This window comes from Pan paniscus, chromosome 16 (assembly GCF_029289425.2).
Source record: "Pan paniscus chromosome 16, NHGRI_mPanPan1-v2.0_pri, whole genome shotgun sequence".
Taxonomy (NCBI): Eukaryota; Metazoa; Chordata; class Mammalia; order Primates; family Hominidae; genus Pan; species Pan paniscus.
Genome location: NC_073265.2, coordinates 33,023,944 through 33,046,610, shown reverse-complemented (window position 1 = coordinate 33,046,610; position 22,667 = coordinate 33,023,944). Strand labels below are relative to the sequence as shown.

At 49.2% G+C, this 22,667-nt stretch overlaps 2 protein-coding genes across 4 annotated transcripts; one reads left to right on the top strand and one right to left on the bottom strand.

The window, feature by feature from the left end:
* Window positions 1-740: 740 nt before the first annotated feature.
* Window positions 741-17,426, bottom strand: SERF2 (small EDRK-rich factor 2). Of its 2 annotated transcripts, none has more exons than XM_008967832.5 (4): window positions 17,310-17,426; window positions 2,403-2,810; window positions 1,701-1,809; window positions 741-1,100 (listed from the first exon to the last, which is right to left on the bottom strand). In XM_008967832.5, the coding sequence occupies exons 2-4, from the start codon at window positions 2,407-2,409 to the stop codon at window positions 815-817; spliced, it is 402 nt and encodes a 133-aa protein (XP_008966080.1). In that variant the 5' UTR covers window positions 2,410-2,810; window positions 17,310-17,426; the 3' UTR covers window positions 741-814. The 2 variants fall into 2 exon arrangements, with proteins under 2 accessions (XP_008966080.1, XP_008966082.1); XM_008967834.4 differs by having other exon boundaries at window positions 741-1,077.
* Window positions 17,210-22,218, top strand: ELL3 (elongation factor for RNA polymerase II 3). Of its 2 annotated transcripts, XM_008967828.5 has the most exons (12): window positions 17,210-17,709; window positions 17,844-18,038; window positions 18,264-18,299; window positions 18,657-18,769; window positions 18,885-19,086; window positions 19,198-19,283; window positions 19,427-19,502; window positions 20,039-20,216; window positions 20,294-20,336; window positions 20,459-20,630; window positions 21,473-21,517; window positions 21,595-22,218. In XM_008967828.5, the coding sequence occupies exons 2-12, from the start codon at window positions 17,907-17,909 to the stop codon at window positions 21,703-21,705; spliced, it is 1,194 nt and encodes a 397-aa protein (XP_008966076.2). In that variant the 5' UTR covers window positions 17,210-17,709; window positions 17,844-17,906; the 3' UTR covers window positions 21,706-22,218. The 2 variants fall into 2 exon arrangements, with proteins under 2 accessions (XP_008966076.2, XP_034794553.2); XM_034938662.3 differs by lacking the exons at window positions 17,210-17,709; window positions 19,198-19,283; window positions 19,427-19,502 and having other exon boundaries at window positions 17,761-18,038.
* The last annotated feature ends 449 nt before the right edge of the window (window positions 22,219-22,667 follow it).

Sequence of the window (22,667 nt, the reverse complement as noted above, 5' to 3'; positions counted from 1 at the left end):
CAGCTCAAGAGCCTAACACCGAAATCAGCAGCTCAAAGAACCACCGCTGATCCCAGCAGACAGTGTGGCACCAGCCCTTTCCTGGCTCTTGGGCTGGAAGTGGGGGTGGGGAAAGACCAACAGGGACTGAAGACTCGGCTCTGCCCTTGGAGAAAGGAAAATAAGGAGTTCAGCCCTGGGCACACGGATATAAGAAGCCCAGAACCACAGAACAAACCAGGGCATAGAAGAAAGGAGCACAGAGGCTACCCCAGGTTTTAATCCTGATTTTGAGGTCAAGGGAAGCGGGAAGACAAAACCACCCTCATTCCATGAGGAATGACAGAAGAGAAAGTGAACGCTTGACAGCAGCTGACCACGGGAAGTCGGTGAGCAGCAGGATTTTTTGGCCAACTTTCAAGCAGACGAACAAACTGAGGAAGAATGAGGAAAAGAGGCATAAACACAGATCTTGCAGCATTCACTCTTAGGCCAACTCCATCCTAGAGATGGTGTTCAAGGGTGGGGAACAAAAATCACAGAAAAGAAGTCTCTATGGTTCTTAGAGGATTCCTCTACCGCATATCCGGAGTACTTGTTTGGTTGTCATTGTATAATAAAGGCTTCTTCTGTGATGTTTCACTTATTAAGTCTACATATCCACAATCTGAATCTAAAGAGTTCTCCCTTTTTTGGTGGGAAAGGGCAGTCATTCCTCCAACCCCATCCCCCCAAGTCCCCAGTCAAACCAGGCGCTCAAGGAATTACAAAGCTACTTTTAATACTTTGGGGTGAGCCCCACAGGAATAAAAAACACTGGGAAGGGGTAACCCCCTCACCCCCGGGAGTGGCCCAGGGGGAGAGAGGCTACCTGAGGGGAAGGAAGCACAAAAGGGACCCGCTGCAGACTCAGGGCAAAGGGAATGCCATCGGTGCTGGGACCTGTGAGCACTACAGGAGGAAACGCGAGCGTGGTGGGACTGGCTCCAGGCACACAGGCGAAGGGCAAGAGGGTTGGACACGAAGCCACAAAGCTACTTGGGTTCCTCCTTCTTCTCGTTTGCCTTTTTCTGCTTCTGCTGCATGATCTCCGAGTCCCTGGGGGTAGAGATGATGGGGCACTGGGAGGTACCAGAGGGCAAAAAGGACAAGATGCAGGGGGATGAAGGGCACAAAGGATAAGATGGAAGTGGATGGGACTAAGTTCAGCGTTTGGCTGCTGTACTCCCACCCTAGGAGAACAAGAGGAAGAGACCTGAGGCTCAAAAGGCGACCAGTCTCCATCTGGCTGTTGCCCAAGGGGTCAGAAGTCTGGTGACACAGGCCCAAGGCTCTCTATTCTGTATTGAGTACCACACCCAGCAACACCAGTGAGGAGGTTGGGAGAAGGGAGGAGAACCGAACAGCAAGGAGGGCCAAAAGTACTGGGCTGCCGTAACCACAACTGTATTTGAAATGTGAAGCTCCCTGCCCTTGCCCTTAAGGTCAGACCCAGGGACGCTCAGAAATCAGACTGAGGGCAGGCGCCCGCCCCCGTCCTTTCCTGTAAGGCTGTGAGCTAACAATTTGGAGGGTGGGGAGGGAATAAAACCCTAGAGGAAGCAATGCACTCTGCTCCTCACGACTAGTCCACATTCAAGCCCTGAGGTAGCTCTCTTTCCTGCTATAACCCTTGGTCTAACCCAGGTCTCCACCGTCCCTTTCCCCCTCCCTGGGGCTACCTCTGCTTGCGGGCGGCAGCAGAAAGCCCGTCATCTCGGCGCTTTCCCTTAACCGAGTCGCTCTGCTTTTTCATATTCTTCTGGCGGGCGAGCTCACGCTGGTTACCGCCTAAGGAAAGAAAATTAAAGGTGAGACGCGGGGGCCGCTCTGCCCACACACCGGCGACCCTTCTACCCCAGCGCGGCCAGCAGCAGGATCCAACGCCACTTCAATCTCCGGGCCCCGACAACGGCCCATCGAGGCCCAGGCTGCTTGGGGTAGGGGGGAGTGGCGAAATCTGCCACGGGCCAGGTCAAAATGCGGACTGGAGAAGGGAGGTCCCAAGGGGCCAGCTGGAGGCGTGTTTTGGGGCGGCGTGGGGCCCAAACAGCTGGGGAGGTGTGTGTGGACGGTTTGGGTCTCCGCGGGGGATGGGCTGGCTTGTGGAGTAGGGGGCTCTAGGCCTATCACAGGGGCGCTGGCCTTCTCCTCACACCGCGGAAGATCCGGGAGGGCCTATGCCCAACCCGGGAGGGTGGTCCCGTGAAGTAGCCGTGGGCAAAGGGCTCGATTTCCGGGCACCGAGTGTGAGGGTGGCTACAGAGCGCGCCCAGAGAAACGCCTCGCTAGGGAAGCTACGGAAGGTCAAAGCCGGCGCCTTGCCGGTGGTGTTTAGGGTGAACGGAAAGAAAAGGGCAAGGAGAAGGGGGCTCGGTGCTCACGGGTCATGGCGACGGCAGCGGCTCCAACCTGCCTCCGTTACGTCCCCTCGTTCTGTCGGACGTTGCAGGTCCCGCCCCTTCTCGCAACGTAGCGCAGTCGTTCCTTTCCTCCCCGCCCCTTCGCGCCCGGGAGCCGGCTCCCATTGGACAAGAAAAAGCACGTGGATCCACGGGTCGTGTTTGAGCCGGGGTGGGTAAGTGGCGGAGGGTCGCAGGCGGAGCGCTCAGCGTGGGGCGGGGCTTCCCGAGTGAGACGTAGGGACGGGCCTGGAGAAACTAGGCCGGGTCACGTGGGCAGGGTGGGGGTGGAGGGGTGCGGCTGGCGATGTGGCGCTCCCGCGGGCTCGAGCACGTGACCGTGCAGAGTGACCTCATGCGGGGACAGTTTGGGGTACTGACAAAGTCGCCCTGAAAGAACGCCCGTAGGCAGAGGGCGGGGTTTCAGCCAGTTCTGTGTTACGAGTACTCTACTACTAAACTTGTTCTTACTTAGGACCACCTCTCAGCCACTTATTTGGACACGAGTTGTTCACAGCTCGCTTAAAATCAAGTACAAACACAACTTCAGAAACCCGCTTCTACTCCCATTGTCCCCTTCCACGCCCCTTCACTGTAGAAAATCGCAGCAACATCTGGTATTTCCTAAAACTCTACCCTGTTCGTTTTCCCCCAGAAACTTTAAATGTGAACATGCAGCTTGGAAGTATTGGAGGACTCCAAAAGTCACAGACTATGGAGTTGGATCAGTGGCTGAGATTAGATAATTCACATATTCGCTTTTCTCCTCTGGAGCTTTTCTCACTGTACCATCGCCACCAGCCACCCGGTTTTGTATTAAGACCCTGGAGGGCCGGGCGTGGTGGCTCACGCCTGTAATCCCAGCACTTTGGGAGGCTGAGGCGGGCAGATCAGGTCAGGAGTTCGAGACCAGCAGCCTGACCAACAATGGTGAAAACCCGTTTCTACTAAAAATACAAAAAATTAGCCGGGCGTGGTGGTGCGCCTGTAATTCCAGCTACTTGGGAGGCTGAGGCAGGAGAATCGCTTGAACCCGGGAGGCGGAGGTTGCAGTGAGCCGAGATCGCGCCATTGCACTCCAGCCCAGGCGACAGTGCGAGATCCCGTCTAAAAAAAAAGAGTTAATAAGAATTAGCCGGGCGTGGTGGCGGGCGCCTGTAGTCCCAGCTACTCAGGAGGCTGAGGCAGGAGAATGGCGTGAACCCGGTAGATGAAGCTTGCAGTGAGCCGAGATCGCACCACTGCACTCTAGCCTGGGCGACAGAGCGAGACTGCGTCTCAAAAAAAAAAAAGAGTTAATAAGAAAGGCAAGGTGGCTCACGCCTGTAATCCCAGCACTTTGGGAGGCAGAGGCGGGTGGATCACGAGGTCAGGACATCGAGACCATCCTGGCTAACACGGTAAAACCCCGTCTCTACTAAAAATACAAAAAAAAAAAAAAATAGCTGGGTGGGGTGGCAGGCGCCTGTAGTCCCAGCTACTTGAGAGGCTGAGGCCGGAGAACCGTGTGAACCCAGGAGCAGGAGCTTGCAGTGAGCCGAGATCACGGCACTGCACTCCAGCCTGGGCGACAGAGCCAGACTCCATCTCAAAATAAATAAATAAATAAATAAACAGTTAATAAGAGACACCCAAGCTGGAGTGCAATGGCGTGATCTCGGCTCACTGCAACCTCTGCTTCCTGTGTTCAAGCTATTCTCCCACCTCAGCCTCCCGAGTAGCTGCGATTACAGGCCCGCCATCATGCCCGGCTAATTTTTGTATTTTTGTTTTTCTGGAGATGGGGTTCCATCATGTTGGCTAGGCTGGTCTGGAACTCCTGACCTCAGGTGATCCGCCCGCCTTGGCCCCCCAAAGTGCAAGGATTACAGGTGTGAGCCACGGTGCACAGCCACAATTGGGTATATCTTGATGAGCAGAGCATATTCCTATAATCATGAAAGATACAAAGAGAAAAAAGCTCTCTCACACTTTCTCTCTCTCCCTCTCCCTGTCTGCCTCTCTCTCTCTAATATCCATATATGTATTTATATGTCTGTCTATATATATGAATTTTTGGGTTTTTTTGAGACAGTCTTACTCTGTTACCCAGGCTGGAGGCTGGAGTGGCATGCTCTCGGCTCACTGCAACCTCCACCGTCTTGGATTCAAGCGATTCTCCTTTCTCAGCCTCCCGAGTAGCTGGGATTACAGGCACCCGCCACCACGCCCGGATAATTTTTTTTTTTTTTTTTTTGAGATGGAGTCTTGCTCTGTTGCCCAGGTTGGAGTACAGTGGTGCGATTTCGGCTCACTGCAACCTCCACCTCCCAGGTTCAAGCAATTCTCCTGCCTCAGCTTCCCGAGTAGCTGGGCCTACAGGTGCGTGCCACCACGCTCGGCTAATTTTTGTATTTTTTAGTAGAGACAGGCTTTAACCATGTTGGTCAGGCTGGTCTCAAACTCCTGACCTCAGGTGATCCACCTGCCTCGGCCTCCCACAGTGCTGGGATAACAGGTGCAAGCCACTGTGCCCGGACTGTATTTTTTTTTTAGTAGAGACAGGGTTTCACCATGTTGGCCAGGCTGGTCTCGAACTCCTGACCTCAAGTGATCCACCCACCCCAGCCTCCCAAAGTGCTGGGATTACAGGCTTGAACCACCACGCCCAGCCTATATATGAAAACTGATCATGATAATAGCTTTAAAGGAAAATAACAGATTCCACGCAAGGATGATATTCAAAATGTTTCGCAGTGCACACAGCTTAAGCACTGACCCATAAAAACAGATGTCAGTGTAATTTGAATGAAGACTCTGTGAACAATTCCACCTGGTATGAAGTAACTAAATAGTACTGCTGGTGCTATGAAGGGAGTACACCTGTGGACTCTGTAGACTTTAATTTTGATTAGGGAGGTGAAGTAAGTGATATTTGAGCTAAAGCAAAAAGATGAGAAATTAGCCAAGCCCAGGAGGGAAGGGCAGGGAGAACATTTCAGGAGGGAACAGCACTTGTGAAGGCCCTAAGGCCCTCCTCCCTCAGGTCATCCCATCAAGAGCCACAGGATTATTGTGTAGGTAAAGGGCAAGTCACTAATGCCTAATGAGCAGGGTGGTGTGAAACTAGGTCAGATAGGGAGGTAGGGTTGTGACAAGATCCAAGTTACTACTGCTAATATAACTACTAGCTAACATCAGGTGGGTTTTTATTTGGTACATTTAGTGTACTTTTCTTTTTTTTTTTTTTTTTTAGACAGAGTCTCACTCTGTCGCCCAGGCTGGAGTGCAGTGGCGCCATCTCGGCTCACTGCAAGCTCCGCCTCCCGGGTTCACGCCATTCTCCTGCCTCAGCCTCCCAAGTAGCTGGGACTACAGGCGCCCGCCACCACGCCCGGCTAATTTTTTGTGTTTTTGGTAGAGACGGGGTTTCACCGTGTTAGCCAGGATGGTCTCGATCTCCTGACCTCGTGATCCGCCCACCTCAGCCTCCCAAAGTGCTGGGATTACAGGCGTGAGCCACCGCGCCCGGCCCTAGTGTACTTTTCTTATTTGAGCCTTACGATGACCTTTGGAGGTGTCATTATCCCCCTCCTACTGATTTAGAAACCTCGGCCCTGGCAGGTTAAATAACTTTCTCAACGAAACTGAGATAATAAGGGGTGGATAATAAGAGTCTAACCCAGCCTGTGCTCTTCATTAGCAGAGTGTAAGCTTTGAAAAGATCACTTTACCAGTAGAGAATGGATTACAGCAGATGAATAGAAATGAGGAGACCAGTCAGGAGACTATCACAGGCAACAGGCTCTAGGTCTCAGTTTAAATGTTACCTCATGGAGGGTGCAGTGAGCTATGATCACGCCACTGCACTCCAGCCTGGGTGACAGAATGAGACCCTGTCTCAAAGAACAAACAAATAAATAAATATTACCTCAGAAGTGGTTCTCTACAAGCAAGGCACTAAAAAGCTGGTTGAAGGCTGGGCACAGTGGCTCACGCCTGTAATCCCAGCACTTTGGGAGACCAAGGCGGGCCGATCACGAGGTCAGGAGATCAAGACGATCCTGGATAACACAGTGAAACCCTGTCTCCAGGTTGGGCATGGTGGCTCATGCCTGTAATCTCAGCACTTTGGGAAGCCGACAGGGAGGATCCCTTGAGGCCAGGAGTCTGAGACAAGCTTAGGCAATATAGTGAGACCCCGTCTCTACAAAAAATTTAAAAATTAGGCTGAACGTGGTGGCTCATGCCTGTAATCCCAGCACTTTGGGAGGCCTAGGCAGGCAGATCTCTTGAGGTCAGGAGTTCAAGACCAGTCTGGCCAACATGGTGAAAACCCATCTCTACTAAAAATACAAAAATTAGCCAGGCATGGTGCACATACCTGTAATCCCAGCTACTCGAGAGGCTGAGGCTAGAGAATTGCTTGCACCTGGGAGGAGGAGGTTGCAGTGAGCCATGATTGCACCACTGCACTCCAGCCTGGGTGATAGAGTGAGATACCATCTCAAAAAAAAAAAAAAAAAAACTAAAAATCTAGCCAGGTGTGGTGGTGTGTGCCTATAGTCCCAGCTACTCGAGGGTGTGAGGTGGGAGGATGGCTTGAGCTCAGGAGGTTGACACTGCAGTGAGCTGTAATCATGCCACAGCACTCCAGCCTGGGCAAGAGAGCAAGACCCTGTCTCAAAAAAAAAAAAATTCTGGCTGGGCAAGGTGGCTCACGCCTATAATCCCAGCATTTTGGGAGGCTGAGGTGGGCAGACCACCTGAGGTCAGGGGTTCAAGAACAGCCTGACCAACATGGTAAAACCCCCGTCTCTACTAAAAATACAAAATTAGCCTGGCATGGTGGCGCATGCCCGCAATCCCAGATACTCGGGAGTCTGAAGCAGGAGAATCACTTGAACCCAGGAGGCAGAGGTTGTGGTGAGCGGAAATCGCACCATTGCATTCCAGCCTGGGCAGCAAGAGTGAAACTCTGTCTCAAAAAAAAAAAAAAAAAAAAAAAATTCTTCCCCTCCAGCCTATACTCCAAGAGTGGTACTGAATGGCTAAGTCAATCAAAGTAAACTAATCCCTTTTAATATTGATTGGTTTAAGAACCCAGGCCTGGCCGGGCGTGGTGGCTCACGCCTGTAATCCCAGGACTTTGGGAGGCCGAGGCGGGCTGATCATGAGGTCAGGAGATCAAGACCATCCTGGCTAACACGGTGAAACCCCGTCTCTACTAAAAATACAAAAATTAGCCAGGCGTGGTTGCGGGCGCCTGTAGTCCCAGCTACCTGGGAGGCTGAGGCAGGAGAATGGCGTGAACCCAGCAGGCGGAGGTTGCAGTAAGCCGAGTGGAGCGCCACTGCACTCCAGCCTGGGCCACAGAGCAGACTCCGTCTCAAAAAAAAAAAAAACAAACCCAGGCCTAAGCAGATTATTTTGTGGTATTCACCTGGTAACAGTTATTGGTTCAGGAGTGAGCATGTGGCCTAAATTAGCCTGATCAGACCAAAGAGAAGGACTTTTTTTCCATTGCTAGGGTGGTGACAATGCTGTTTCCCATTGACATGAATGAGGAAACACATAGCCCATACTGCTCCTGGCAGCTCTAGTCTATCACCTAGAAGAGAGCCAGCCTTAGGTTGAAGCAAATGAGTAGCAGAAAGAATCTTGGTACTTGGTCATGCTGTTGGACCACTAGATACCTCAACTGTAACATTTGTTCTACATTGAGTTTCCTGGTGTGGGAACTACCATATTGTTTTGTTGGTTTAAGCTACCTTGAGTCAGATTTCTGTTACTTCAGCCAAATACTTTTAATCAAACACAGACAAGAGAAACAGCATATACCAAGGCCCTGAGAGGGGGATAAGCTTGGATAATTAGATGAACTTAGGCCTTACATAATGAAATGGTCCAGTCAGATTATCTTAAAGTGTAGGCAGCTCTTTCCATGCGTACCAAACGTCAACCAGCTTTTTTTTTTTTTTTTTTTTTGAGACAGAGTCTTGCTCTGTGGTCCAGGCTGGAGTGCAGTGGCATAATCTCGGCTCACTGCAAGCTCCGCCTCCTGGGCTCATACCATTCTCCTGCCTCAGCCTCCTGAGTAGCTGGGACTACAGGCACCCGCCACCACACCTGGCTAATTTTTTGTATTTTTAGTAGAGACAGGGTTTCACCGTGTTAGTCAGGATGGTCTCGACCTCCTGACCTCATGATCTGCCTGCCTCAGCCTCCCAAAGTGCTGGGATTACAGGCGTGAGCCGCTGTGTCTGGCCTTCAACCAGCTTTTTAGTGCCTTGCTTGTAGAGACGAATATAGAGCCAAAGATCACCAAGCATTGGAGAAAACAGTCCTAACATAAAAATAGACCCCAAAAAAACACAAGCAGAAAATTCAGTCTCATGGCTGGGCATGGTGGCTCATGCCTATAATCCCAGCACTTTGGGAGGCCGAGACGGGCAGATCACTTGAGGTCAGGAGTACAAGACCAGCCTGGCCAACATGGTGAAACACAGTCCCTACTAAAAATACAAAAATTAGTGGGGCGTGGTGGCATGCACCTGTAATTGCAGCTACTTGGGAGGCTGAGGCGCAAGAATTGCTTGAACCCAGGAGGTGGAGGTTGCAATGAGCTGAGATCAAGCCACTGAACTCTAGCCTGGGTGACAGAGCAAGTACCTGTCTCAAAAAAAAAAAAAAGAAAAGAAAAGAAAAGAAAGAAAAAGAAAATTCAGTCCCAGAGGATACAGAAACAATTCAGTTGCAAGACCACAAGAAAATCGGAGACACAGGACTATAAATAGTATTCTTTGAGAGAGAGGGTATTGAACAACAATAGGGAGTTTATAAAAACAGATATTCAGAAAACAGCCAGGAGTGGTGGTATGCACCTGTAGTCCTTAGCTACTCAGGAGGCTGAGATGGGAGGATTGCTTGAACCCAGGAATTCAAAGTTGCAGTGAATCGTGATCTCGCCACCATACTCCAGCATGGGTAACAGAGCAAGACTATGTCTCTAAAAAAAAGGAAAAAATAAAAGAAAGAAAGAAACATTCAGGCGGGGCACGGTGGATCACGCCTGTAATCCCAGCACTTTGGGAGGCTGAGGCAGGTGGATCATTTGAGGCCAGGAGTTGGTGACCCACCTGGCCAACATGGTGAAACCTCATCTCTACTAAAAATACAAAAATTAGCCGGGTGTGGTGGTGGGCGCCTGTAATCCCAACTACTTGGGAGGCTGAAGCAGGAGAATAGCTTGAACCTAGGAGATGGAGGTTTCAGTGAGCCGAGATTGCTCCACTGCACTCCAGCCTGGGCAGCAGAGTGAGACTCTGTCTAAAAAAAAAAAAAAAAGTAATAAATAAATAAATAAGGGCAGAGCACAGTGGCTCACGCCTGTAATCCCAGCACTTTGGGAGGCTGATGTGAGCAGATCACCTGAGGTCATGAGTTCAAGACCAGACTGGCCAACATGGCAAAACCTTGTCTCTACTAAAAATACAAAAATTAGCCAAGCGTGATGGTGGGCGCCTATAGTCCCAGCTACTTGGGAGGCTGAGGCGGGAGAATCACTTGAACCCGGTAGGTGGAGGTTGCAGTGAGCCAAGATCGCGTCATTACACTCCAACTTGGGTGACAGAGTGAGACACCGTCTCAAAAAAATTAATTAGGGCCAGGCGCGGTGGCTCACACCTGTAATCCCAGCACTTTGGGAGGCTGAGGCAGGCGGATCACGAGGTCAAGAGATCGAGACCATGGTGAAACCCTGTCTCTACTAAAAATACAAAAAATTAGCTGGGCGCAGTGGCGGGTGCCTGTAGTCCCAGCTACTCGGGAGGCTGAGGCAGGAGAATGGCGTGAACCCGGAAGGCGGAGCTTGCAGTGAGCCGAGATCGCGCCACTGCACTCCAGCCTGGGCGACAGAGTGAGACACCGTCTCAAAACAAACAAACAAATGAATTAATTAATTAAAATAAATAAATAAAACAAAAATAGAGGGAGGTCACAGAGTGCCCAACCCAAGAAATGAGAAAAGCTTGACATCACCACACATCAGAGTGTCAGAATTAAAAAGATCCTAATGGCTTCTGAGATAAAAAATAGTTCATATACAAAGGATGAAGAATCAGAATGGCTACAGACTTGTCAGCAGCAACACTGGAAACGAGACGACAATGGGGCAATGTTATCAAATACCTGAAGAGAATAGGCTGGATTCAGTTGTTTATGCCTGAAATCCTTACACTTTGAGAGGCCAAGTCAAGGGAATCACTTGAGACCAAGACTTTGAGACCAGCTTGGGCAACATAGGGAGACCCATCTCTACAAAACTTTTAAAAATTAGCCACATGTGGCCAGGTGCGGTGGCTCACACCTGTAATCCCAGCACTTTGGGAGGCCAAGGTGGGCGGATCACAAGGTCAGGAGTTTGAGACCAGCCTGGCCAACATGATGAAACCTCGTCTCTACTAAAAATACAAAAAAAAAAAAAAAATAGCTGGGCGTGGTGGCACGCGCTTGTAGTCCCAGCTACTCCAGAAAGCTGAGACAGGAGAATCATGTGAACCCAGGAGGTGGAGGTTTCAGTGAGCCAAGATCACATCACCACACTCCAGCCTGGACGACAGAGGAAGATTCCATTTAAAAAAAAAAAACAAAAAAAAATTAGCCAGATATGGTGGTGTGTGCCTGTAGTCCCAGCTACTTGGGAGGCTGAGGTGGGAGGATTGCTTGAGCCAAGGAGGTTGAGGCTGCAGTGAGCTATGATTGTGTCACTGCACTCCAGCCTGGGCAACAGGGCAAAATTCTGTCTCTTAAAAAAAATTATGAAGCCAGGCATGGTGGCTCATGCCTGTAATCCCAGCACTTTGGGAGGCCGAGGCCAGTGGATCACTTGAGGCCAGGAGTTCGAGACCAGCCTAGCCAACATAATGAAGCCCCGTCTGTACTAAAAGAATATACAAAAATTAGCCAGGCGTGGTGGCACATGCCTGTAGTCCCAGCTACTCAAGAGGCTGAGGCACAAGAATTGCTTGAACCCAGAAGGCAGAGGTTGCAGTGAGCCGAGATCATGCCACTGCACTCCAGCCTGGGCAACAGAGTGAGACTGTCTCAAAAAAAAAGTTGGCCGGGCGTGGTGGCTCACGCCTGTAATCCCAGCACTTTGGGATGCCAAGCTGGGCAGATCATGAGGTCAGGAGATTGAGACCATCCTGACCAACGTGGTGAAACCCTGTCTCTACTAAAAATATAAAAATTGGCTGAGTGTGGTGGCGTGTGCCTGTAATCCCAGCTACTCGGGAGGCTGAGGCAGGAGAGTGGCTTGAACCCGGGAGGTGGAGATTGCAGTGAGCTGAAATTGTGCCACTGCACTACAGCCTGGTGACAGAATTAGACTATGTCTCAAAAAAAAAAAAGCCAGGTGTGGTGGTGCGTGCCTGTAATCCCAGCTACTCAGGAGGCTGAGGCACGAGAATTGCTTGAACCCAGGAGGCAGAGGTTGCAGTGAGCCGAGATCACGCCACTGCACTCCAGCCTGGTGACAGAGCGAAGACTCCATCTCAAAAAAAAGAAAAAAAAAAGTTATGAGAATAAAATAAAGGTATGCAAAGTCTCAAAGGATTTGTCCAAAAGTTTCCTGAAAAGAATGCATGGTGGATAAATCCTTTGAGGCTTTGCACCAAAATGAGGGAGTAAGCCAAGAAAAAAGTTACAGGATCCAGGAAAAAGTGTATCTGACACAGGAGGTAAGTGAAGGAAATCCTCCAGCTGAGATAGAAGGGAGATCCCAGGATAATAGCTTTGCAGCCGACCTAGAGAACAATCATTTCAGATTGGAACAGGAGTATGGAGGGCTCTGGAGCCATATATCTTAAGAAAAAATGGAAACTGATAAAATTGATAAATTATCTGATTGTATTTGGTTATACTAAGAGGAGAGTTATACTCCTAGAAGAGGGTATGAGAATGAATTGGTAATAAGTACATAGGTAACTAAGCAAACAAAAAAATGCATAATTATTAATTGGTGTAGAGGAACATACAAGAAGGAAAATGTGAACATAATATGGTAAGTGTCACAGCTTGCAAATAACATTTACATACTCCTAATAATAGAAACATTCAATATTGATATAACAAAAATAACATTACTACATTAGGAGGATGGAGAGAGAAAGTACATGCATATTTTGGGGGCAGATGAGAGTTAAATCCTCATTTTAAAAATAGAAGTAGGGTCGGGCATGGTGGCTCACGCTTGTAATCCTAGCACTATGGGAGGCCGAGGCGGGCGGATCACCTGAGGTCAGGAGTTCAAGACCAGCCTGGACAACATGGTGAAACCCCGTCTCTACTAAAAATACAAAAATTAGCGGGGCACAGTGGCATGTGCCTGTAATCCCAGGTACTCGGGAGGCTGAGGCACCAGAATTGCTTGAACCCGGGAGGCAGAAGTTGCAGTGAGCTGAGATCGCACCACTGCAGTCCAGCCTGGGTGACAAAGCAAACTGTGTCTCAAAAAAAAAAAAAAAAAAAAAGAAGAAGTAGGACCAGGTGCGGTGGCTCACACCTGTAATCCCAGCACTTGGAGAAGCCGAGGCAGGTGGATCACTTGAGTCCAGGAGTTCGAGACCAGCCTGGGCAACATGGTGAAACCCCATCTTTATTGAAAATACAAAAATCAGCCAGGCATGGTGGCATGCCTATAGTCCCAGGAGGCTGAGGCAGGAGAATCGCTTGAACCCAGTAGGCAGAGGTTTCAGTGAGTCGGGATTGTACCACTGCACTCCAGCTTGGGTAACATAGTGAGACCTTGTCTCAAAAAAAAAAAAAAAGGAAAAATGCAGACATAAACAATAAGTTTTTCTTTTGTTGTTTGTTTGTTTGTTTTTGAGACAGACCTTGCTCTATCTCAGCTCACTGAAACCTCTGCCTCCTGGGTTGAAGTGATTCTCCTGTCTCCTCCTCCCGAGTAGCTGGGACTAAAATTAGTCACCGCTCCCAGCTAATTTTTGTGTTTTTAGTAGACATGGGATTTCGCTATGTTGGCCAGGCTGGTCTCGAACTCCTGACCTCAAATGATCCACCTGCCTCGGCCTCCCAAAGTGCTGGGATCACAGGCGTGAGCCACCGTGGCTGGCCAACAACTCAGAAGCTTTTCAATTGAGTGCTGTTCTGAATAGTGTGATAAAATCTTGTGTCCTCCCTCTCCATCCCACCCAGGATGGCAATCCTTCCTTTGTCCAGTGTATCCACACTGTAGGCAACACCCACCCACTAATCACTTAGTAGCCATCTCAGCTATCAGAGCGTATCACAGTGTTTATATGCAAGCAACCCTTATTTTACTTAATAATGAGCCCAAAATGCAAGAGTAGTGTTGCTGCCAATTTGGCTTTGCCAAAGAGAAGCCATCAAGTGCTTCCTTTAAGTGAAAAGGTAGAAGTTCTCAATAAGGAAAAAAAAAAATCTTATGCTGAGTTAGCTAAGATTTCAGGTAAGAACAAATCTCCCCTATTCGTGAAATTGTGAAAAAAAGAGAGGAAAAACTCATGCCAGTTTTGCTGTTGCACCTCAAACTGCAAAAGTTATGGCCACAGTGCATCATTAAGTGCTTAATTAAGACAGAAAAGGCATTACATTTGTGGATGGGAGACATGAACAGAAACATGTTCTGATTGGCATTATTCAGGTTCAGTATTATCTGCAGTTTCAGGCATCCACTGAGGGCCTTGGAACTTCCCTGAAGATAAGGGTAGACTACTGTATGAGGTATCTACGGTAGTCAAATTCACAGAAACAGAAGGCAGAAGGGTGGTTGTTGCTAGGGGCTGGGAGGAGGGGGAAATCGGGAATTGTTAAATGGATATAGAGTTTCAGTTTTCCAAGATAAAGAGCTTTGGAGATTGGCTGCAGGGCGATAGGATAGGCGATACTTAACACTACTGAACCATACACTTAAAAACAGTCAAGATCGCAGGGCGCAGTGGCTGACGCCTGTAATCCCAGCACTTTGGGAGGCCGAGGTGGGCGGATCACGAGGTCAGGAGATCGAGACCATCCTGGCTAACATGGCGAAACCCCGTCTCTACTAAAAAAAAATACAAAAAATTAGCTGGGCGTGGTGGCGGGCGCCTGTAGTCTCAGCTACTCGGGAGGCTGAGGCAGGAGAATGGCGTGAACCTGGGAGGCAGAGCTTGCAGTGAGCCGAGATCGCACCATTGCACTCCAGCCTGGTTGACAAGAGCCAAACTCTGGCCTCCAAAAAAAGAAAATAAATAAACATTTTTTAAATTTGCAAAAAAACACAGGGGTTCATAAAGAAAAACAATTATATTCACATATAATTATCAAAATATTAAAATGTTTATGATGTAACTGATTTTTATCAATGTATTAAAGATCTAACAGCAAGTCTAATATCAATTATAATTACAAAGTGTGCTGAATGCAAACAATATTTAGATGTATCTTCAACACTTGTAATGTAAAATGAAAATATCTGTTATTTCTATTAGTAATAACATTGCAGTTACTGCCAGTACCAGTGATTTGTTGCCTACATTCATAATTAAAGGAGATGCTAAATTTCTGTTAAAAGTTAGTGAAAATACAGATGTAATTTTGGCTGAGCATGGAGACTCATGCCTGTAAATCTCAGCACTTTGGGAGGCTGAGGTGGGAAGATCACTTGAGGCCAGGAGTTTGAGACCAGCCTGGGCAACATGGCAAGATCCTGTCTCTACAAAAAATTTAAAAAATTGCTAGGTATGGTGGCACACTCCTGTAGTTACAGCTATGAAGGAGGCTGAGGTGGGTGGACTGCTTGACCTCAGGAGTTCGAGGATGCAGTGAACTATGATTGTGCCACTGCACTCCAGCCTGGGCAACTGAGGGACACCTGCCTCAAAAATAAATAAATAAATAAATATGTAATTTTTTTTCCCTTCCAAGTTCACAGATTCCCTGAATTGTATGATCTGTAGGCCCAGGTTTAGAATCTCTGCTTCTCTAAGCCTCAGATTTATCATCAGTCCTTAGTGTTTGACACATTCCTAACTTATTCACTCTCTCACACTTACAGGCAACTGTTTCACACTATTTTCACACCTCAACCCCAATCACTCCTCCCTCATCCTCTCTCTCAGTTGCTTCCTACTTCACTGAGAAAAATGGAAGCAATCAGAAAAAAATTTTCAGACTCCCACCACATCTACCTAACCTCTACACTTACACCCACCTTCTCTGCCTATGGCCTGTTACCATAAACGAACTGCCCACACTCCTACCTTTAGGCTTTAGCCAATCCTGAATAGATCTCATGACCTCAAACCTATTCAAGGGCACTACTGCAGTAAATCTCCTACACCATCAAAATTTTGGAGATGTTCTAAAAATTATTTCCGTCAACATGGAACATGCTATTTCTCCCATCTTAAAACTTTTTCTTGATCCTATTTCCTCCACCATGACTCCTATTTCTCTGTCCCCGTATTGAGCAAAACTCAGGTTTCTTTTTGAGATGGAGTCTCACTCCAGCCTAAGCTGGAGTGGAGTGGCATGATCTCAGCTCACTGCAACATTCACCTCCGGGGCTCAAGCGATTCTCCTGCCTCAGCCTCCCAAGTAGCTGGGACTACAGGTGTGCGCCACCACACCCGGTTAATTTTTTTGTAGTTTTAGTAGAGACAGGGTTTCACCATGTTGCCCTGGGTGGTCTCGAACTCCTGAGCTCAGGTAATCCACCTGCCTCGGCCTCCCAAAGTGCTGGGATTACAGGCATGAGCCACCGCACCCAGCCTCTTTTTTTTTTTTTTTTTTTTTTTGAGATGGAATCTGCCAGCGTGCCTGGCCTTTTTTTTTTTTCTTTTTTTTCTTTTTTTGAGACAGGGTCTCTCTCTGTTGCTCAGGCTGAAGTGCAGTGGGGAAAACATGGCTCACTGCAACCTGATTCATGGATTCAAGCGATCCTCCTGCTTCAGCCTCCTGAGTAGCTGGGACTACAGGCATGCACCGCCATGCCCAGCTAAGAGACCAGCTTTATCCATTACCACAACTGTTTATCAGATTAGGATATTGCCGCAGAGAAACAGAAATAGCACAGATTTTAAAGATCAACTTTATTGAAGTATAATTTACATACAAATTTTTTGTGTATTAGCCGGGCGCGGTGGCTCATCCCTGTAATCCCAGCACTTTGGGAGGCCGAGGCGGGTGGATCACGAGGTCAGGAGATCAAAACCATCCTGGCTAACACGGTGAAACCCCATCTCTACTAAAAATACAAAACATTAGCCAGGCGTGGTGGTGGGTGCCCGTAGTCCCAGCTACTCGGGAGGCTGAGGCAGGAGAATGGCGTGAACCCAGGAGGCGGAGCTTGCAGTGAGCCGATATCGTGCCACTGCACTCCAGCCTGGGCGACAGAGCAAGACTTCGTCTCAAAAAAAAAAAAAAAAGTGTATTTTTTTAATGAGTTTTGACAAATGTATAGGTAAATATATTTGTAGTAGAGGACATTAAGGTTCCCGGGGATTGTGCAGGTCCAGGGATTTAACAGAGGGATCCTGTTTAGGAAACAGGACAACATCAGGGCTCTTGGGAAACATAATCAAACAGGAACAAGTGGAGACACCAAGGGCTGGCCAGAGGTTGGTGCTGGGGTTTCAGTGCACCAGGATCTGGCCCTCTGGAATGCCTGGCGACTTCATGGCAGCTCCTGGCCCTCCTCAGGGAGCGGTCTCACCACTCTGACGCGTGTTTAGGCCACGAGGTGAGACCTAGGACTGGGTTCTGGCTCTCTGCCCTGCAACTTTCCTGCCACTACCCGCGCCCGTATCCCTGCCCACCAACTGGGGGCGCTCCAGTCGGTGACAGCCAACTTTCACTGCTGCCACCACAACCGCAGGGCCCAATTACCTCTCTGTTAGAAGTCGGTTTCAGAGCGGTGGAACCGCGGGCGGGAAAAAGCCCAGGCGCTGTCTCGGGTGCCCCTTCGCGTCAGCCATCCTCTGGTCTCTCGGGTCTCCGAAGCTCGGGGCTAACTGGGCGCGAACCGCTGAGCCCGCCTACCAACCAGGCCCTTTCTCCCGCCCCTCTGCGGCTGAAACCCTCAAGGGGTTGCAGGTTCAGCTTTCACTTAGAGACAGCAACTCCAAATTCAGGGTCGCTGGGGAAACTAAGGCAGGACTGGGGACTCTGAGAGGTCAGACGCTGGTCGCGGACTCTTTCTCCCGAGAACTGGGGATAGCTCTTCCGATAGCCCAAAGCGATTCATGCGGATCCTAGAAGAAAGCGTCGAGGTCCGGGCGGTTGGCCGGTGAGAGCGAAGCGCCGCCCACGCGGCTGGGAAAGCTTGGGGTGGCGCTGGCGGGAGGTGGGGCCGGGGGCGGGTTCCTGGCGGAGGGTGGGGCAGACGTGGGTTACCGGGTGTGCCAACCAAACCCTGAACAGAGGAGGTGGCGGTGGTGGCCCTCGCCTGTGGCCCCCGTGCTGCTTGCACTCGAACTCGTCGCCATGGAGGAGCTCCAGGAGCCTCTGAGAGGACAGCTCCGGCTCTGCTTCACGCAAGCTGCCCGGACTAGCCTCTTACTGCTCAGGCTCAACGACGCTGCCCTGCGGGCGCTGCAAGAGTGTCAGCGGCAACAGGTACGGCCGGCCCCCTTCTTCTCTAGTCCCTGCCCCTAGGGACCTTGGGCCTCAGCCGGCGACCCTGGAGAAGGTGCAGGGGAGAGGGAGCGGCTTCCGCAAGCTCTGGCCTCCCCACCTCTCCAAGTGAAGCCCGCTAGGCAGGTGATCCCGGGCTCCGGACGCCGGATCCTGGGGACACCGCTTCACCTGCGCTCAACGGTCACATCTTCGCTCTCCCCGCAGGTACGGCCGGTGATTGCTTTCCAAGGCCACCGAGGGGTAAGTGCAAGCTCAGGGTGTGTGAGCGAGGTGAGGGCGAGGGAGCATAAACGTGGGCTGGAGGTGGAAGGTGCGGTCGGGGCCGGAGGCTGCGAGTGGTCACGGTCTGAGGTAGTTCCGAGAACTGAACTCCAAGTGGGGCGAGGAGGCTGCTGGGGTTGTCCCAGGGGGCTGTGGTTTGAGAGGACTGTACTGTTTCGGCCTCCTGGGGAACTCAGGCCCAGCTGCACCTGGTGTGCTAACAAGCCCTGTGGGACCCGTCTTAGTCTTACTTACGAACTGGCTCCCGGACGAGTGGCGGCGGCAGGAGGGGGAGGGGCTGACTTCATGGGGCTTACCGTCTCCTTCCACCCCCAGTATCTGAGACTCCCAGGCCCTGGTTGGTCCTGCCTCTTCTCCTTCATAGTGTCCCAGTGTTGCCAGGAGGGCGCTGGTGGTAGCTTGGACCTTGTGTGCCAACGCTTCCTCAGGTAAGGGGGAACAGGTAGCCGGCAAGAAAGGGTTTGTGGAAAGTGGGGGAGGGAAATGTGGAGAGGTGCTTAAGAGCTCTCCACCCTCCTATTTTTTTCCACCATCCCTTTCCAGGTCTGGGCCTAACAGCCTCCACTGCCTGGGCTCACTCAGGGAGCGCCTCATTATTTGCGCAGCCATGGATTCTATCCCAGCCCCATCATCAGTTCAGGGACACAACCTGACTGAAGATGCCAGACATCCTGAGAGTTGGCAGAACACAGGAGGCTATTCTGAAGGAGATGCAGTATCACAGCCACAGATGGCACTAGAGGAGGTGGGTGAGGCCAGAAATTGCAGGGAGTTGTGATAAGGTGGGGCAAAGCCTGAAGTCCAAGGTATCCCAGTACTCCAGGGAACCAAGTGCTCCTGCCACTTTCCCCACCAGGTGTCAGTGTCAGATCCACTGGCAAGCAACCAAGGACAGTCACTCCCAGGATCCTCAAGGGAGCACATGGCACAGTGGGAAGTGAGGTACTTTGGATGAGGTGGGACTAACATAGGAAGCTTTGGCATTGTCTTCCTTTCTAATCTCCACTCTTAAATGTTGTAATAAAAGATCCAGTTCCACCTCCTACCCTGGTCTTCATCTGTCCCATTCCCTTAAAATATCCTAGAAACCAGACCCATGTTCCAAACAGAGAACCTGTTCAGGCACTGCCTTCCTCTGCCAGCCGGAAACGTCTGGACAAGGTAAGTTAGAATGGCAAGGGCTTTTTTTTTTGTAACATTAATATAATTAAACAGTGGCAAAGACTATTTTGAAAAGCACTTTTAGTCAAGCTAAAATTTAGAAATTGGAAGCTCGTTATATGGGAGGAATTTTTTTAGAGACAAGGTCTCTCTGTTCCCCAGGCTGGAGACTCCTGGGCTCAGGCTATCCTTTTTTTTTTTTTTCTTATTCTCACTCAGTCACCTCAGGCTGGAGTGTTGTGGTATGATCACGGCTCACCACAGCCTTGAACTCCTGGGCTCGATTCTCCCTCCTCAGCTGGTGTGTGCCACTACACCAGGCTCATTTTTTAATTTTTTTGTAGAGATAGGGTCTCACTATGTTACCCAGACTAGTCTTGAAATCTTGGGCTCAAGCGATCCCCCCACCTGAGCCTCTGAAACGGTCAGGATTACAGGTATGAGCCACTGTGCCCAGCCTAGGAGGAATTCTTGAGAGAAGAACATATTTAGGAAGCTCTTGGCTGTTTATGTCACACAGATATTTTCCTCAACAGAAACGTTCAGTGCCTGTAGCCACTGTAGAACTAGAAGAAAAGAGGTTCAGAACTCTGCCTTTAGCGCCAAGCCCCCTACAAGGCCTGACCAATCAGGATTTACAAGAGGGAGAAGATTGGGAGCAAGAAGATGAGGACATGGACCCCAGATTAGAACACAGTTCCTCAGTTCAAGAAGGTGAGTTAATGAGAGGAGGGTAAAAATGCCAGTGGAAAAGACTTATAATCACTTGTGTTTTCTTGCTTCCTTCCTAGATTCTGAATCCCCAAGTCCTGAAGATATACCAGACTACCTCCTGTGAGTTCCTTGCTTTTTCCAATTTCATCAAGACTTGTTCATATATTAAGATACACTTCCTGGAAGCTGGGGGCTTTTCAGGGGCAATGAAATTGAAGGTGACAACTCTCTGCTCCTGGCAGGCAATACAGGGCCATCCACAGTGCAGAACAGCAACATGCCTATGAGCAGGACTTTGAGACAGATTATGCTGAATACCGCATCCTGCATGCCCGTGTTGGGACTGCAAGCCAAAGGTTCATAGAGCTGGGAGCAGAGATTAAAAGAGTTCGGCGAGGAACTCCAGAATACAAGGTAAGGACAGGACCCAGCCTGGCTTTCCAGCTTTACTGGCCATTAACCCCCTGCTAACCATCCATATACCTGTGTTTATAAAGTGACTAAGCAAAGTGACAAGGAAACCTGTTTGAAGGGAAAAATTAGTCTGTATCATTTGGTAGAATGAGAAGGGAAGTTACTTCCCTTCTTTTTTTTTTGGGACAGTCTAGCTCCGTCTCTTAAGCTGGAGTGCAGTGGTGCAATCTTGGCTCACTGCAACCTCCACCTCTTAGGCTAAAGCGATTCTCATGCCTCAGCTTTCCGAATAGCTGGGATTATAGGTATGTGCCACCATGCCCAGCCAATTTTTGTATTTTTAGTAGAGACAGGGTTTTACCATGTTGGCCAGGCTGGTCTTGAACTCCTGACTTCAAGTGATCCACCCACCTCAGTCTCCCAAAGTGCTGGGATTACAGGTGTGAGCCACTGCGCCTGGCCCCCCCCCTCTCTCTCTCTTTTTTTTTTCTTTTTGAGACAGTCTCACTCGGTTGCCCAGGCTGGAGTGCAGTAGCGTGATCTTGGCTCACTGCAAGCTCCGCCTCCCGGGTTCACGCCATTCTCCTGCCCCATTCTCCTGCCGCAGCCTCCCGAGCAGCTGAGACTACAAGCGCCTGCCACCACGCCCAGCTAATTTTTTTGTATTTTTTTAGTAGAGACGGGTTTCACTGTGTTAGCCAGGATGGTCAAGATCTCCTGACCTCGTTATCTGCCTGCCTCAGCCGCCCAAAGTGCTGGGATTACAGGCGTGAGCCACCGTGCCTGGCCGCCCCTCTCTCATTTCTTAATGTTGAACTCAGTGCTAGTATTTTCTGTTTCAGGTCCTGGAAGACAAGATAATCCAGGAATATAAAAAGTTCAGGAAGGTAAGACAAGGTCTGGGAACGGAAGCAAGGTAGAATGAGAATTTTTACTTTTTGACATGGATGCTTTTTCTCTGCAGCAGTACCCAAGTTACAGAGAAGAAAAGCGTCGCTGTGAATACCTTCACCAGAAATTGTCCCACATTAAAGGTCTCATCCTGGAGTTTGAGGAAAAGAACAGGGGCAGCTGAAGTTATCAAGGGAATTTTTGAGCCTCTGCTTAGTGAAACACAAAGGAACAAAGCAGCTATAAACTAAATAGAATGCAACTATCTGCTTTTCTTATGCTGACCACTGGAGTCCATGGTGGCAAGTAGAGAGCTGCTCTAGGTTCTTGAGGTTTGGTTTTCATTATTAACTTTTAGGGTATGGGCACTGTGCAAAGACTCCATAGCTGTGCCTAGGAGTCTAGGAAAAGTGACAGAGGCTTGGCTTTTTTACCTTTAGTTCAGCCAAGTCATTTTCAAGTCCTGAGAAATGACATCATCTTCAGGATAAAATAATGAGGACATTAGACAAACCAAACTAAGTGAATTTTAGCCTGGTAGCCTCCCTAAGGAAACAGTAATAATAACTTCTGATAAGAGTTAAAAGAACTTGTAGCATACCTGGATATAATGGGAAAGGGCCTGGGTGTTACCCATGTACTGAAAATGAACTGTTACCAACATGGCTAAAAAATTAAAACTGACTGCTTCTGTGTCCTTTGTGCAAGTTTATATGTTTCCCTTAAATCTTCCAAGGCAGATGGTTCTTAACCCTGGCTTTACATCTGAGCCACTTTTGGGGCTCTCTAAACAATTAGATCCCCGGGCCCCAGCCCAGATGTTATGAGTTAGAATCTCCAAGATTATGGTTTAGACATCTTTTACTTTTTCCAAGCTTTGGGTGTGACCAAGATACATACTTTACTATAAGGCTCTACCAAATTCATCTTAAAATTGACAGCTAAATACTGTAATTATATAGTAGGAAGAAAATTCTTTTCTGAACATAGGAGTTCCTAGGATCACCTAAAGTAGGGCTCCTACCTGGAATTCTCCAGTGACTGAAAACTGTAACTGGGCAGGATTTGAATTTACCTACAAAAGGAGATAAATGGTTTAGTTGGACAAAAGATCACTCTTCAGTCCTATCCTTTCTGTTCCTCATT